At 34.5% G+C, this 17,099-nt stretch overlaps 1 protein-coding gene across 1 annotated transcript; it reads right to left on the bottom strand.

Moving 5' to 3' along the window:
- Positions 1-954: 954 nt before the first annotated feature.
- On the bottom strand, positions 955-16,616 carry LOC120356183 (DDB1- and CUL4-associated factor 6-like). Its single transcript, XM_039445062.1, has 5 exons — positions 16,208-16,616; positions 9,220-9,374; positions 6,044-6,161; positions 3,788-3,966; positions 955-1,197 (listed from the first exon to the last, which is right to left on the bottom strand). The coding sequence occupies exons 1-5, from the start codon at positions 16,299-16,301 to the stop codon at positions 979-981; spliced, it is 765 nt and encodes a 254-aa protein (XP_039300996.1). The 5' UTR covers positions 16,302-16,616; the 3' UTR covers positions 955-978.
- Positions 16,617-17,099: the final 483 nt, after the last annotated feature.

The following is a 17,099-nucleotide window of genomic DNA, read 5'->3' as shown; positions in this document are numbered from 1 at the left end:
GTTTGAATAAAATCATTTTTGCCCTACCCACTAATGTTTTATGACGTTTTTAAAAGTTCCCGTTATTCTGTGTCATCATGTATAATTGAAGAAAGAATTGGCTCATACACTTACGGGATAGGAATAAACGTATGACGCATCATCACGTCTGAACTACTCAACTGATTAACTTGAAATTTTGCATATAGATTCTTCATTCACCGATGTTGGTTATAGGCCTATTTCCAATTCTTCAAAATTTCAGTTGGTCAAGTTTCAGTTTGTCAAATTTTCAATTTGACCCTTGCGGAGCTCAGGTTACCTGCTAGTTTCAAATAATTCAAATTCATACAATAACCAATTCATTTGTATCTAATAAAATTGGGTACTATTAATTTCAAAGTTTTCAAACTTACATAATAACCATGAAACCATAAATATAGAGAGTAATAACAACATAAAAGATATGAAATTCACAAGAACAATACATCAAGACATCCAGGAATCAGTGATATCAGTGATGTATTGCAACTAACCCCCAGCGGTGTCCTAACACTAGTTTCCATATCTCAGTTAATACTGATTCAATTTTTAAAAAATCAGGTACCAATCGATGGGTAATTGCATTTTCTAAAAAAGTTATTCTTGTAATTTTTGATGAACCAACGGTTTCTGAGTTATTTGAGGAACAACATTTAAAATGGCTCAATTTTGTTTTATGAATTTGAAAAAATTATCGATATAAATTTGTTAATTTTTTTGTAGCTTTTTCAAATTCGCATTTTCAAAAGTTTCAATTTCGTATGTTTGACCATTATTTAGAGAAAAATAATAAGTGAAAAAAGCAAAATGGCCGCTGTGTGAGTAACTGAAGACTTCCGTACAATTTAAATATGATATTTAGATATGTTTCTTACCCAGGAAGAATGCCCTAGAGGCCTAGAGTATTGATAGGAGTTCGTGAAACCCTGTAGATATGTCTGAGCGAAAGCAACCGGCCTAGCCCAAAACTTCTCTACTCATGAATACTCTACCACCGAATAATTGGTGAAAATGTTGACGTGTGATGGAATGCAGACTACCTGATGATTTGGTGCCGAGATTTCGGCGATCAAAGATGCGTACAGTGCTATCAGAACTACCAATGGCCAACTCATGCGGAGCGGTGCCGTTTACAGTCAGAGCAGTCACGGCTCGTTGACACGATATCAGCACATCCTGAAATAAAAAACAGAAAATTACAAACTATTAACCAAGATTCAAAATTGACAAAGTTTACAGCTTTTGTAAAAAGTGATACCTTTGGACAAATGATAATAGGAACATGACCTCTATTTGGACAACTTGTCAAACTCAGAAACGTTTTCGACCCTGTTTCTTGTTACCTTTGAGTTGCGTTTACACCAAAGTTATTAACAAAGTGTTTATTTTTCCGTCCTTATAGATTCTATTAGATTGAACGGAACTTGACAAACACATATGTTTATCATGTGATCATGTGTATGATAAGTTATGTTTAATCCTTAGACCGGTTATAGAATAGACACGGCCCATTGTATATTCATACTGAAAGTCGATGAAGCCAACATCTACTGCCAAATCCACCCATCTGGACGTCACCACAGGACGTCACGCCTCGTATAGAAATTTATAGAAAACTTTTTGAGTTGTTGTGTAAGGGTTGTGGGGGTTAACTTACATTGTGTTGAACATAGCTTGTTTCCATAGCAGATTGTTATATTTATGTAAATATTATTTATGAAAATGGTAATCTCTGGCAGCATATATTGCAACTAACATTTTAGGAACAAAAGTGGAATATCTTTTCATGCGTAAGTTGAAATTCATACACATAATATTGTAAGTTGTAACTGTAATATTATCCTTGGTTATGATGTAAGTGAACTCATTACAGCATGACAATAAATTAGTTTTGTAGGCTACCGTACCTTATTATTTTCAAACTCATTACAACTTGAAGCCGATATCACCACATAACACATTATAACTTAACCGATATCGTTTTTGCCCGTAGCTAGAAATAACCTAAAAACACCATGAATCTGAAATAGACACAATCTGAAAGTTTTCCATACGATGCGTGACGTCACTGTGGGTGGATTTGGCAGTAGATGTTGGCTTCAGAGGCTAGAATTCCCAGCGTGTCTATTCTATAACTGGTCTAAGGTTTAATCTAATAGAATCTATAAAGATTAAGTTATTAACATTTTGTTAATAACTTTGGTGTAAAAGCAGCTATAGTGTTCTATTGGTTTCAAGAATAGATAGTATCATATCAATACATAGTATTGTTGTGAATGTGCTTTTGTAATAACCGTGTTCACATGATTAGTATCCATGAAGGGCTTGCCTACAATATCATCAAAATCAGGATAATGAATCTCAGATCCGAAGAGCATCTGAATGAATTCAGATAAATGTTATAATATGATATTTATAGTGATTTAGTATTGATAGTTGGTAGATTCATAATGGTATTAATGTTAGCTTTTGTGACGATGTCCAACTGCATGATGTTTTCGTTTTGCTCTGTTAAATAAATGAACTATTCTATTTAAATTATTCTAACACTTATTCATTGAACTTTAACATTTTTATGGACAATATAAAAATAAAGTACTACATTAATTTGGAACTTTCACCATAAAACTCTAACTTGTTATCTACTTGTAAACTTGTTGCTAAAACACCTTGGCAACCATGTTCACATGATTAGTATCCATAAAGGGCTTCCCAACGTTAGTAGACAGTCTAACTACTAACTTTGGGGCTTGCCTACATCAGTATCAAGATAATTAATCTCAGATCCAAGGAGCATCTGAATGAATATGGGTATGAGACAGAAGATAACATAGTGGTATTGATACAGCCCTTTCTTCTGTTGAATATAATGCACAATTTTTGAACCTTGAAATCACATATTATAAACTCGTTGGTTGGTGACGATAGCTAGATTATTAAATTACATTTATTGGAAATATAAATTAAATTGGAAATATAAATTAAACTACATCTAACTACTCTTCGACAACTCGGCATTGTCGACCTACCAACTCGACCAACCTAGCTAATCCATACAAGAAATACGTATAACTTTTTTTTGCATTTTTTACATGACTAGAGATGTTTCACGTGAAGGTGCGTACAGACGTACGCGTCAAAAACACACGTATTTCACTTTTCATCAGCTGATACCAAGTTTTATCTGTCTCTTACTGTTTCTGTACAAATACAGATATAATCAGCTGATGAGAAACGAAATGCACTTGTTCGTGTGGCACTCAAGTCTGTACACAGCTCAATAAACATGACAAATGAACAACTTAATCTGAATAAACCTTCTGAAGATTTAAAATAATATTAAATATCTATAGTGAGGTCCACGTTATAATGGCAGTAGAAAAAGATAGGATAACATCGTTGCCGATCCTCTGTCTTGTCTATGCTTTCTGTAGACGGTAGTGATACAGGTTCATTGATGTAAATTAACTGTTCATTCTCGTTTAAAATAATCAATTATATTTTATCAAGCAAAAAATTATATTTTTCAATGATTTCATAATGCATTTTCAATATTTGTTAATTAATTATCAATTATACATTGTTAAAAGCAGATTGGCAACAAAGCAAAGCGAGACATAGATAGCGCTATCCGCTTGTTGAAATGATAGACAAGGATAGCAACGCTATTGCTAATCAAACACTGCCATTATAACGAGGACCTCACTAAAGTTTACTCGGTACAGTCCATCTGAAGATTTAAAATGATAGTAAGTATCTAGTTCACCTCGGTACAGTCCATCCGGTAGCAGCTCTCCTTGATGCGCAGATCGAAGCAGCGCACAGTGGAGTCCTCGCCACAACTCAGGAAGGTGTACGGCTCGCCCGGCACTGTTGTCACGTCGTACGTCGTGCCTGTGTGGCAGTTGAACTGGTTGGTGTGAATGTCGGACGTCCGTGTGAGATCTGGCAACACCGCACTCCACATTAGTCACACACAAGAAACCATAGATTGATCCAAAACAAATGGGCTGAGAAACCGTGATAAATTGAAGATTGATAAAGTAAAGTAGGCAGAGATTGAGATCTGGCAACACGCATTCGACATCAGTCCCACACAGATAGGATGAGAAACCATAGATAGGTCTAAAACAAATGGGCTGAGATAAACTGAATAATGAGATAATAAACTGAGATAATGAATAAACTGATGACTAAAGTGAATGTCCATTTGAAAAGCTCATGTCAAGTGGAAAGCCCATGGGCTGAGATAAATGAATAAATTGATGTCTAGAGTAAATTAAGTATTGAGCACAGAGATTGAGATCTGGAAACACTGCATTCAACGTAAGTCGTACACAATAGGCTGAGAAACCATAGATTGATCAAAAGGGAGTGATTATACTGTTTATAAAATTTGGAAAAAGATCCTTTTTTGGCTGAGCCTGTTGCTCTCTCCCAGTCATTCCTATATTATTTCTAATAATGTATTAATAAATTAATAAAATATATGCATTTATTCAATACATAACCTTTGGGAAAAACTATCTGATATTCTTCAAATTACATTTATGATCTAATTGAGTATTTTGATAGGGCTACTTGAATTGTTCAATTTTATTATAGAAATAACAAGTATTTAATAAGGTGAAATTGATGTTGTTTTCCATGACTAAACACTATATGTTTAGGATATTATTCTTTAAATCAATATCCTGATACAATCAATAAAACTTTTATTAATTCCACACATTCACATTTTAGTCAAAATAGAATTACCATCGCTAAAATCTCATATCCTACATAATAATAACGTTGTTGTAGTTTGGACACTATGTATCTTATTAAATATTAGAGAAAACACTTTCTGTGATGAGATGAGGTCTGCATTTCACTCCTAGGAGGAGATTCATCAGCCTTCATGAGGCATTTCTCATTAGTGGAATGCATACTTATCTCATCACAGAAAGTGAGTGTTTTTTTAATATTTACAAAGATACACAGTGCCTAAACTATAAAAAAGTTATTTTAAAAAGGATATAAGTTATTTCTAAGCATACATTTATGATAATAGCAGTATTAAGCCTTGTGTACACCACAACGATTAACATGACGACGACGGGAGTTTCGCAAGGGCAAAACCTTATAGGGCGTTTTTTCAGGCGTTTTCGCAGTCAGCAGGACAGTAAGCTCTCCGATTGGCTGATTGGGTTGGCACCTGAAAAACGCCCAATATGGTGCCGCCCTAATTGGTTGAAATCTTTGCCGTCGTCATCAAGAAAGTCCCAGTAGTGTGCACAAAATTATGGAATCAAAATATAAATAAGTTTCAATAAAAACAATATATAAACTTTAGTACCCTTCTATTAAAAAAACTGAGTATCAATTGTTTATTTTACATTTTAATTGAAAATGACCTATGGTCGAGACTAGTCGTTAAAATATTTTAAATTTTTAATAAAAGGTCTACAAGTTTTTATATTGTTTTTATTTGAATCAAGTAGCCCATATAAGGGAATTGATTTTATAAATAAGTTTGTATTATCATTTATCCCCTCATCATCATCTAGGTTTAAAACACTTCAAGAAAGTTGCCATTGAAAATAAATTATTAAATACATTATCCACAATAGGAGTGTTGAGAGAAATAAACAAATTTCAACACGATCAAAATATTTATTTACTATATAAATCTTTTTTATGACAGTAAATACTCTCATGCAAGGGAAGCTTCGCTGTACACATGGAGGAGATGCTGCAGACCCGAGAAACTCTCTTGTAGTGAAAAATCAATTCGATTATCGATTTTCTAACATACTAACAGTTCATCAAGTGATTAAATATGAACTGGATAGGCAATCATAACGTTTTATCTTGATTAATACATTACCCACTTACTTTATTAGATATTATAAACTACTGAGTACTGGTAATACATTTAACACGACCAGAGGAGTTTATTAAAAATATAGACATGATTACAAAAAACATATAAGTTACAATTATTTAGGAAGTATTAATACAATTATTATTAATAACAAACCTGTGAATAATATAATGCCATCTCCAGAGCAAGAGACAATGTTGTGGTCTCCACTGTTTGGTAGGAATTTCGCGCTGAATATATTGGCACGATGACTAGTCTTGTAATCTGTTACTCCCTGGAAATAAAACACAATTTATTACATTACATTATTACCATAAATTTATCCAAATTTGAGATTAACACTACATTACCTATGAGGTCCACGTTATAATGGCAGTGGAGAAAGATAGCAGAACAACGTTGCCGAACGTCTTGTCAATGCCTTCTATAGACTGTAGCTGATACAGGTTTATTGATGTAATATCGACGGTTCATTCTCGTTCATCAGTTATATTTTATTAAGCAAGAAATTATATTTTTCAATAATTTTTCAAAATAAATTTTCAAAACTAAGATGAAATAATTTGTTAATTAATTATTAATTCTTCATTGTTAAAAGCGATCTGGCAACAGAGCAGAGCGAGAGAGATAGCGCTATCCTCTATGTTGAATGATAGACAAGGATAGAAATACCATTGCTAATCAAACACTGCCATTATAACGTGGTCCTCATTGTAGGCATCATCAGGTACATTAGGTATTTTAGGTACATTGGGTACATTTTACAACGCAGAAGTGCGGGTGTTTTTCTATTTTGGAAACGAGAGAGAATCTGACAATCATTGACAATATCTTGTTTGATATGTATTATTCAACAATACAAAATGTTTATCTGGCAAATACACAGCACGTGCCCTTTATATACATACTATAGTGAGGTCCACGTTATAATGGCAGTGTTTGATTTGCAAAGGTATTGCTATCCTTGTCTATCATTTAAAAAGCGGATAGCGCTTTGCTCTTTCTCGCTTTGCTCTGTTTGCCAGATCAGCTTTTAACAATGTAGAATTAATAATCAATTCACAAAATATTTCATCTTAATTATGGAAATTCATTATGAATTATTGAAAAATATAATTTCTTGCTTAATAAAATATGATAGATTTTTTTAAACGAGAATGAACAGTTAATATTACATCAATAAACCTGTATCAGCAAGAATAGTTATAGAGTGTCCTTTGCATTCATAAGTATCCCATGGACACTTTGAAATAAAAACAAAATTCTGCCGTAAATAATATTTATTTCCTTTATAAATGTGTGTCCCATGAAAAGAATCACTAGAATATAGATTAAAAGTTTGATGAAATATTTAGTTAATTAATTATTAATTCTACATTGTTAAAAGACGATCTGGCAACAGAGCAAAGCGAGGAAGAGATAGCACTATCCGCTTTGTTCAATAATAGACAAGGATAGCAATACCATTGCTAATCAAACACTGCCATTATAACGTGGACCTCACTATAGACATCAGGTTGATTGTTAAATTTAGGGTTGATCATATTGGATGCAAATGAGTGCAAGTGTGCACGCGTGGTCATTTATGACCAAGCGTGCAGATGAGAAACAAAATATGGGAAGAGCAAGAACTCACTCACACTGAAAGCGTGCACTTGCTGGTAGCGTTCAGTGTGAACAGCTACAGGCAAGCCACAACGTGCTTCTATGGCTCTTTCTAGATTCTGTTTCTCGGCTCATGCATGATCTCATGTGCACTTGCACATAATCATACGCATCCAGTGTGACCAATTTACCCTTACATTACAAAATTAAATTATTCAGACGACAGATGAATTTGTAATATTGTCAATTCCACTTTCTTGAGTATGTACTTGTAATAATTGAAGAAAATTGTTTCATATTAAAACGACCACATCTCCGGCTGTACAGATCTAAATGCTTCCAAATCAAACAATAATAATAGCGGTTGCCAAGAGCTACACATTATTGGGGATAACATCTAATAAGTTGACTTACTAGATTTAAAAACTTAGCCTTGGTTGCACTACAGCCTGCTGAGTTTTAATCATGAACTTAGATGGTGCTTATGGGTTTTAGAGCCGAATTGGAACGAGACTAGACCAGCTGGTGGTTAAACTCAATATAAAACACATTATAATAGATTCTACCAGAGCTTGACTTGATCCTGGATTAAGCTTTAGTTGAACTGCTATTGGGCGTACGGGCCTTGGGTGCATATGCACCATCTCAGTTTAAACTTTGAATGGAACACATTATGAATGTGACCACATCTTCATGTAATCATGGATTCAAACTTGAACGGTAGATATTGCACCATAGAGAAAGGATAGCATATCAAGATATCCGATGGTATAGAGCGTTTATGTTCCAAATTTCACTGTTAACTGAAGCTGATAGTTCACGTAGTTTTTTCTCGTAAAGTTATGTGACGCTGGTAGTCTCTTATACTGTGCCGTTCTCACACTCTAACCCCAACACAGTAATAATCGACAGTAATCGGCTTGAGTAGACAAAAATCGTCTAGAAATTTGAAACATAAAAGACCTATACCGTGGAATACCTTCTTAGGCTATCTTTCCTTTATGATTGCACTTGGGCCCGTATGCACCGTCAATGTTTAAACGGAGATAGATCAGACGGTGATTCAATCTCCAAATGTAACACATTACAATAAATTAACGCGACCACAGCTTGACTTGATCCTGGGTGGAATTTAACTTGAGTTAAAATACTATTGACCACTGCCTTAGGGAAATAAGCTTCTACAAGAATAATTTATAATTGAGAAAATTCGACTGAGTCACTGTCAATGTTGTAGAACCGTTCCATAATGAAATAGAAACAAAATATATTGTCAATTCTACACAGTTTTATTTGTACATGAACATGATTTCGTGACCACATAGGTCACATTTTCAAGTTTAAAATCTGACAATATATGTGTTTGTTTTTATTTCATTATATTTAAGAGGTAAATTAATGGAGAAATGAACAGAATAATAACCTTGAAGCTGTGAGCATGGGAAAGCACTGTTATTTGGCCATGGAAAAATCAGTTTTTACGTGAATAATTTATATTTTAGAGGTAAATTACAAAGGAATGAATGGATCGAGCTATCGAGCAGCACTGCTATTGGGTCATAGCTAAATCAGTTTTTACGTGAATGGTTTATATTTTAGAGGTAAATTATGAAGGAATGAATGGATTGTTCTATCCAACACTGCTTCAGAGCCTTAGAAAAATCAATTTTTACGAGACTGATTCATATTATAGGGGTTAAGTATGGAGGAATGAGCAGATTAATAACCTTGAGAGTGTGAGCATTGGTAATAACGAGCCTCTGATCATCTGAGCCCGAAAGCAGCAGATCACCATTGTCACTCCAGCAAATGCAGTTCACACAGCCATGATGTACGGGCAATTCCTTCAGCAGGCCTAATCGCTGCACAAAACCCAGGCTACCTGAAGCACCAACATCACACAAATTATTAGAAACACAAACAGCATGTCAACAACTAAGGCAAATTTCTACAATAGGCTATCTGAGATGAAGAGAAAATGCACTACAGTGAGGTCCACGTTATAATGACAGTATTTGATCAACTTTGGTTTTGCTATCCTTGTCTATCATTCGACAAAGCCTGTGGTACTATCCTTTTCTAGGTCCGCAACGATGACAATTATGTTTTTGACAATCTAGAAATATAATAAATTGATTGATGCAGAGAATCGGCATCGCTATTCTTCTATCTTTATCCACTGCCATAATAACGTGGATTACACTATATGTATGATGATGCCTATAGTAAGGTTCACGTTATAATGGCAGTGTTCGATTAGCAATGGTATTACTATCCTTGTTATCATTCAAAAAAGCAGATAACGCTATCTCTTTCTCGCTTTGCTCTGTTGCCAGATCGTCTTTCAACAATTTGGAATTTATAATTAATTAACAAAAATATTCATCTTAATTATGAAAAGCATTATAAAATATTGAAAAATAAAATTTCTTGCTTAATAAAATTTAATTAATTAGGCTATTTTAAAAAATAATGAACAGTTGATATTATACATCAATAAATCTGTATCAGCTACCGTCTATAGAAGGCATTTACAAGATAGAGGATCGGCAACGTTGTTCTCCTATCTTTCTCCACTGCCATTATAACGTGGACCTCACTATAGTCCACATCTTTCAGCCACGGAAAGAAATCAGTCCTATAAGGCTAGTCACACACCAGTTAGTCAAGACAAGACACGTTTAGTCACAATACTTCACATAGTAGCAATGACTAATCGGTGTGTGTTGCTTCATAAGCAGCTACGTGAAGTATTGTGACTATCGTGACTAGTCTTGACTTGACTACTGGTGTGTGCCTAGCCTAAGGCTTCTGCAATTTTAACTTAACACAAAGATGTAGGCATAGTCAAATATCATGAATTTATTTAAAGAAAAAATATTTGTATTTATGATATTCGAGTGATCTTTCGAGTAGATTCGAGTAAGATGATGAGAGATGAGTAGAACATTATATTCTGTTTATGGGGTGGATCCACACGAGGATTGTAATGATATTGCGTATGAGCACTTTCATCATGTATTCGAATATAGCATTGAATTGTATATAATTTTCAATTTATAAATATAATTGATAAACACCATTATCAATATTTGAAATCGAAATTGAAAGCTAACAATGCCAATGAATGAAGATTTGGTAACTTATGAAATGGAATTGGTCAATTTTGAAATTTATTGGTACGTGAAATTAACAATCATCCAATATTAGATGAATGATGAATGAACTTCGTATCATTATGGAGAATTTCTACATTTAAATGTAATTAAGCGTTCAATATTAGATGATTTTGAAACTTCAAAGCCTCGTATCACTCTGAAGAATTTCTAAATCTTCGAAAAAACTTATCCACTACTTGAATTTATGCATTACAACATACTAACAGAATTATGCATTGTGTATAGTATTTATTATATTTTAAATATAAGTATTAATTCTAAATTTTTATGGCTAATAAATCTTATCTATCTTTTATTAACGCATATTGCCAACTTCTATAAACATCAACAAGAAGTCAAGAGGTATTGTTATGTCGTGGACCGCTTATTAAAACAAAACACTGAAATTTGTTCATTGTGTCATCTCAATTCAGAAAATAAACGCCTTTATCTGTCAACTGCAAGCTTCTTCTTCTTCTCAGTTCTTCTTCTTCCTCTTATTCTTCTCTCTTCTTCTTCTTCCTCTTCTTCTCCTCTCTTCTTCTTCTCCTTCTTGCGAGCGAATTGACTGATAACGTTCAGAGTGGAGCAAGACAGCATTAGACAGCAAGCAGCTTCCATGGACAAATTACAGACAAAAATAGACTAGTGGTACTTTTTGGCCGCAAGTCAACATTGTAGGATAACACTAATGCTACCCATTCAACCAATACTGACAGATTGAACCTCACTACAGTGGAAAAGGCGCATTCACAGTGACTATAAAATTCAGGTCAAGTTGGTCCATGAATGGATAGTATCCAGCCAAATCAACAAACAAAGGATGTTTGAACTAATTTTTTGTTTGTTTGTTTATGAAGTTCTTGCGTGCTCCGCAAAGGTCCAATTCAAAACTTGACAAGCTGAAAACTTGACCTACAGATATCTTAAATAATTGAAAATAGACCTATAACCATCCTCGTTAAATAGAGAATATATGCAGAATTTCAAGTTGGTCAGTCCAGTGGTTCAGACAATGATGATAATGCGTCAAACATAATTTTCCTATCCCGTACGTGTATAAGCCAATGCTTTCCTTCATTTTAATAGAGATTATAAAAAGGATTTACTTGCATAATGTGATTCAAAGTGTACCTATTTGAACTAATACTGTATGAGCAGTTCATAATCAAAACGAGTAGAATATCAGCTATCCTCTGTACACAGCTGAAGAATATTGTACTAATTCAAATTCAATTTGGAACATGATAGGAAGAATGCCAAACGAAAGATTGTCACACAAGAAAGCTCTGATTTCAATGACAATGATCTCTTATTATATATGAAAAGCTTGTAATAAGCTTATTTGTTTTTGAAATAGCCAGCGACTGATTAACGATGACCATTATTCATCTATGAAAACAAAACATAGACAAAACTGGATTTTCATCAATAATTGCTTCCATATTCGATATTGCTGATCAAAGAATATTTTATGATTGCTTTCCGAAAATAAACTAGATTATATTTGGATAGAAGACTGACATCATCAAGAAATAAATAATGAAGGGTTTATGATCTGCAAAAAATTATTTCTTATGGAAATGTTGAATGACAGTAGAACAAGTAGTAGCTACTGGATAGAAAATATTATATTCTGATATTGTTTCCATTTGCTATTGAATATTCTATATACGGTGTATTTTTTATGACTGTGCTGCTCGCATAACACTTCAAATTGTGTATGAGAAATTCATAAGAATGATTATCAGGGATGTACATAAGAAATAAACAGATAAATTTGAAATTGTAATGAGAAATGAATTGAAAAAATATATTACTTCAATCTGGGTAGATACTTTCATTTATTATGTCATGCATGCATAAGTTTCAAAGGATATGGAAATGGTCTGATGGACCTGCTTCAAGATAGACTTCTAAAATTTAGCACCAGGATTATGCGTGAGTTTCCTATTTCAATTTGTTGCCGACTGAACTCAAATCTATGACAGACCAGAGGGTTTCCAAACAAGGCTGAGACAGTACATACACTTGCGGAGTATGTGCAGGAGCACACATTCCAACACAGAAACTGAGTTCCAGAAGACCACCCCTTCTCTAAGGGAAGATATGTGACGACTCCCCGGACATGCAGACTGTTGGGAGGACCAAAGAAGTGAAGTAGTCACTATAAACTAGTAAGTCCTATAAATCTTCTCGATTTTGGATTGATTATATTGAATTCATGAGAATGTATAATATTATTTTTGGGGTGATAGTCGTTGTATTTTACTATTTTTACTTTCCTTGTCCTATTACCATAGGTAAGGAAAGTATTGCTTTCCGAAAAAATTAAGGTACCCCAATCTCTAAATTTCTATACGTTTCAAGGTACCCCAATCTCTAAATTTCTATACGTTTCAAGGTACCCCAATCTCTAAATTTCTATACGTTTCAAGGTCCCCTGAGTCCAAAAAAGTGGTTCTTGGTTATTGGTCTGTATGTGTGCGAGTGTGTGTGTATGAGTGTCTGTTTACACGATATTTCATCTCCCAATTAACGGAATGACTTGAAAATTGGAACCTAAGGTCCTTACATTATAAGAATCCGACACGAACAATTTCGATCAAATGCAATTCAAGATGGCGGCTAAAATGTTGTCAAGAACAGGGTTTTTCGCGATTTTCTCGAAAACGGCTCCAACGATTTTGATTAAATTTATACCTAGAATAGTCAATGATAAGCTCTATCAACTGCCACAAGTCCCATATCTGTAAAAATTTCAGGAGCTCCGCCCCATCTATGCAAAGTTTGATTCCAGATTCCCAATTATCAGGCAATTGATCAGATACAATTTTTAAAAAAAAATTAAGTGGAAAAGATTGAGCATTAAAATCTTTACCAATAATGTTTCAGTAACATTTTCATCTGAAATTGAAAATAAGCTTGAAATTCGAGAAAATGTGATTATTCAATTGCAAACTGTTGGCAACTGTTGATTTTATTAAATCATTCACTATGAAGAGATAGCAGACCTCGTGTGTCTCCAGCGTTATTGTCCTGTCACCAGCTGGCACAGATCTTTGAATAGTAGACTTGAGATGCGCGTGAACACTAGCGTCAGGTAATCAATTTTCATAACGGCAAGGAAAGTTGTGTAGGTGCGCCAGATTTTTAAATCTTAAATGCAGCACAACATTCAACTGTATCAAGATCTTGAATAACAGTTGATTAAAACATTTTCCAGTATTTAGAAATACAGTACAAGATTCAAGGATGGTACAATATGAAGGGAAAAATGATCTAGTTGATAGGAAGAATTATCCCAGACTACACAAAGACCCCAGATGGACGTGCAGTGGATGGTCATGTCAAATACTGAAGAGATCCTACAAAATCCGATTCTTGCCAGATGTCATACGGACGTCTGCAGGACATACATGTGTTACAGAACCCAATCGCCATCATACATCCAAGGATATGACCACATTGGATGCGAATATGTGCTAGTGCACTCGTGGCCATGCGCGCAGATGATAAGCAAAATCTGGAAAGAACTCTAGGAGCACTCACACTGAACGTGTGCACTTGCTGGTTGCGTTCAGTATGAGCAGCTACAGGCAAGTCACAACGTGTTTCAATAACTTTTTCCAGATTTTGTTTTTCGGCTCATGCACAATCTGACGTGCACTTGCACATACACGCATTCAATGTGACCATGCACTAACCACAATCCAGGTCAAATATGTTTTGGATATTGTAGTACATACATCTTCTGGATACAGAATGACAGGGACAGTGCAAGGGGCCCCACGCAGCCAAGTAGAAGGTACATGAGCTTTTCGAAGAGACCAAAAGTTGTTCTGCGCAAATCAGCTGAAGTTGAATGAGAGCAAAACTCAGAAGATAATGTGCACTTTGGCCAGATCAGCAGATTTTAGAGCAGCTCCTGTCTCTTTGCTTGGATTTAGCATAGACACCACATTGGATGCCTCACATTGTTGGAGTTCGCAAAAATCTGTCACCAGTAATCTATTTACTTCGTAAAATGAGAGGACTTATGATTGATAATAGGCTACTGTTTCACGCGGTGTTCAACTGTCACATCCAGTATGGATCATTGGTGTGGGGACATTCGACTCATGAAAAGGACATTCTCCTACTCCAAAAGAATGCAATCCGTGTGATGACGTTTTGCAAGCTTGATGGTCATTGCCAGCCCATATTCCAACGACTGGGCATTCATACTGTATATGGACTGTACTGTAGTGAGGTCCACATAATAATGGCAGTGATTGATTAGCAATAGTATTGCCATCCTTGTCTATCATTCAACAAAGCGGGTGACGCTATATCTCTCTCACTTTGCTCTGTTGACAAATCGGCTTTCAACAATGTAGAATTAATGATTAATTAACAAAATATTTCATCTCAATTATGAAAATTCATTATGAAATTATTGAAAAATATAAAATTACTAAAATATGATTGATAATTTTAAACGAGAATGAACAATTAATATTACATTGATAAGCCTGTATCAGCTACCGTTAAGAAGGCATTGACAAGACAGTAGGGATCGGTAACATTGTTCTCCTATCTTTCTCCACTGCCATTATAACGTGGACCTATCTATAATTAAAATCACAACTTCATGTCAAAAAACACCTGTCTACGTTTTCAAGAAGAGAGGAATTACACACTCGCAGGATGAACAGCTTTGACGTGCCACGCCGCCGTTTGTCGTTTGTCTAGGGTCAAGGATTGTTTTCCAATGTTAGCAATCAGGATGTTCAACTGCATGCCACGCTCAGTACCGGTTGCACAAGAGCCGATTAGATTTTAATAGTGATATATTCCACGAGAACTAATCAGAGAAGCCGTCTTATCAAAAAGGCCTTCTCTGATTGGTTCTCGTGAAATTAATCACGGTTAATATTTAACCGGCTTTTGTGCAACCGGGCCTCAGCGAGAGGGCGCTCACCTACTGCATTCAGGAACATCCTATCAAAATGGCTCATTGGGAAGAGCTTCTACTGTTTAGAAGAAGATTTTTTTGATGACGACTTTGCTGGTCTGCGACCAATAAACATCCTGATTCAATCTAATCAAGGCTTGCTTTAGGATATTATAGATACCGTAGTACATCCACTGAATGTCTTCTGAATACTATGATTTGAACCTACCTCTACATGATTTCCAGCAAAGTCCAGCAATGGGACTGGAGTTTTTTAAATCACTTAGTGTCAACATGAACTTTGTTTACCTCATTAACTTATTGATGCATAGGATCTAGTGGCCTAATAGCTACATAGCCTATCTGCCATGTTTTTTGGAGTTTATAATGAATTACAAACAGAATACCAGTACCTCGGTAATTTAGTTCATAGACGTTATTTACATTGTGGTAAATCAATTGTTTTTGTAGGCTACTAATTGATTAATATGTAGGCCTAGGTCTATGATTCAATTTATTTGATACATAGTGTAGATAATGATATTATTGAATCAATTATTATCTACTCAATAAGCTAATTAGATTATATAATATGTAATATTAAATAAGATAACTACTTACCTTTAACACTGTTGTAGAGAGTTACACGGTTGGCACCCAAATAAGGCTGGTCATTTAAATAACGAAATACGCTTACAGGCCGTTTTGGCTTCATATTTTATAAAAATATTTAAGCCTTGACTAAGCAGCACTTAGTAGCAACCATTAAAAACTAGTGACATTGTCAAGAAATGTATTTATTGATCAAATACCAGAGTGGATTTTAGGCCAGTCGCAGAGCACGGATTATCAAAATATTTTGAATTAATTCGTTTGGTAACTGAGATTGAATACTCGATAGCTCAAGAATATGTACTTACTATACACTTGGGAGAATTAGTAGTATTAGTAAACAACAAATAATTGATTACTCATCTTCTAATTTTATTATTGTCACCAGTTTTCTCGACTTAACCCTAAAATAAAAATAAGTTTCATTCTTCGATTCTATCGAGACTCGAGAGTTGATCGATTATGAACCAATGAGAGTCGAGAGTCGCTATTTATCGATGGTGTGAAAGCGCGGCCTGTTTGAAAAATGAAAGTTTGATATGTCTCTACACTAAAACTAGAACTTTAATAATCTGCTTTCATTATAAGAGGATGCTTTCGCATTTCTTAATAATTCAGAATACAGTACATTTCACAATAGCCTATATGAATATAAGGGAGATGTTGTGAAATTTGAAGATCAAATGAAAATATGTTGTTGTTAGCTCCACATAATTTATTTGAGCATTGAACTAGTACATTAAAATTTCAGTTTTGCTCAAATGAACTGACAACATCTTTTCCATTTCAACTTAATTATTCAGAATCAGAATACTGTGATGTGTAATGGAAATTAGCACATTTCAATCAACTAATACAGACTATTTCAGTTATAAAAATATCCTTTGGCCCGGTTGCACAA

Source organism: Nilaparvata lugens, unplaced genomic scaffold (assembly GCF_014356525.2).
Source record: "Nilaparvata lugens isolate BPH unplaced genomic scaffold, ASM1435652v1 scaffold6087, whole genome shotgun sequence".
Taxonomy (NCBI): Eukaryota; Metazoa; Arthropoda; class Insecta; order Hemiptera; family Delphacidae; genus Nilaparvata; species Nilaparvata lugens.
This window is presented reverse-complemented; position numbering and strand designations above follow the sequence as displayed.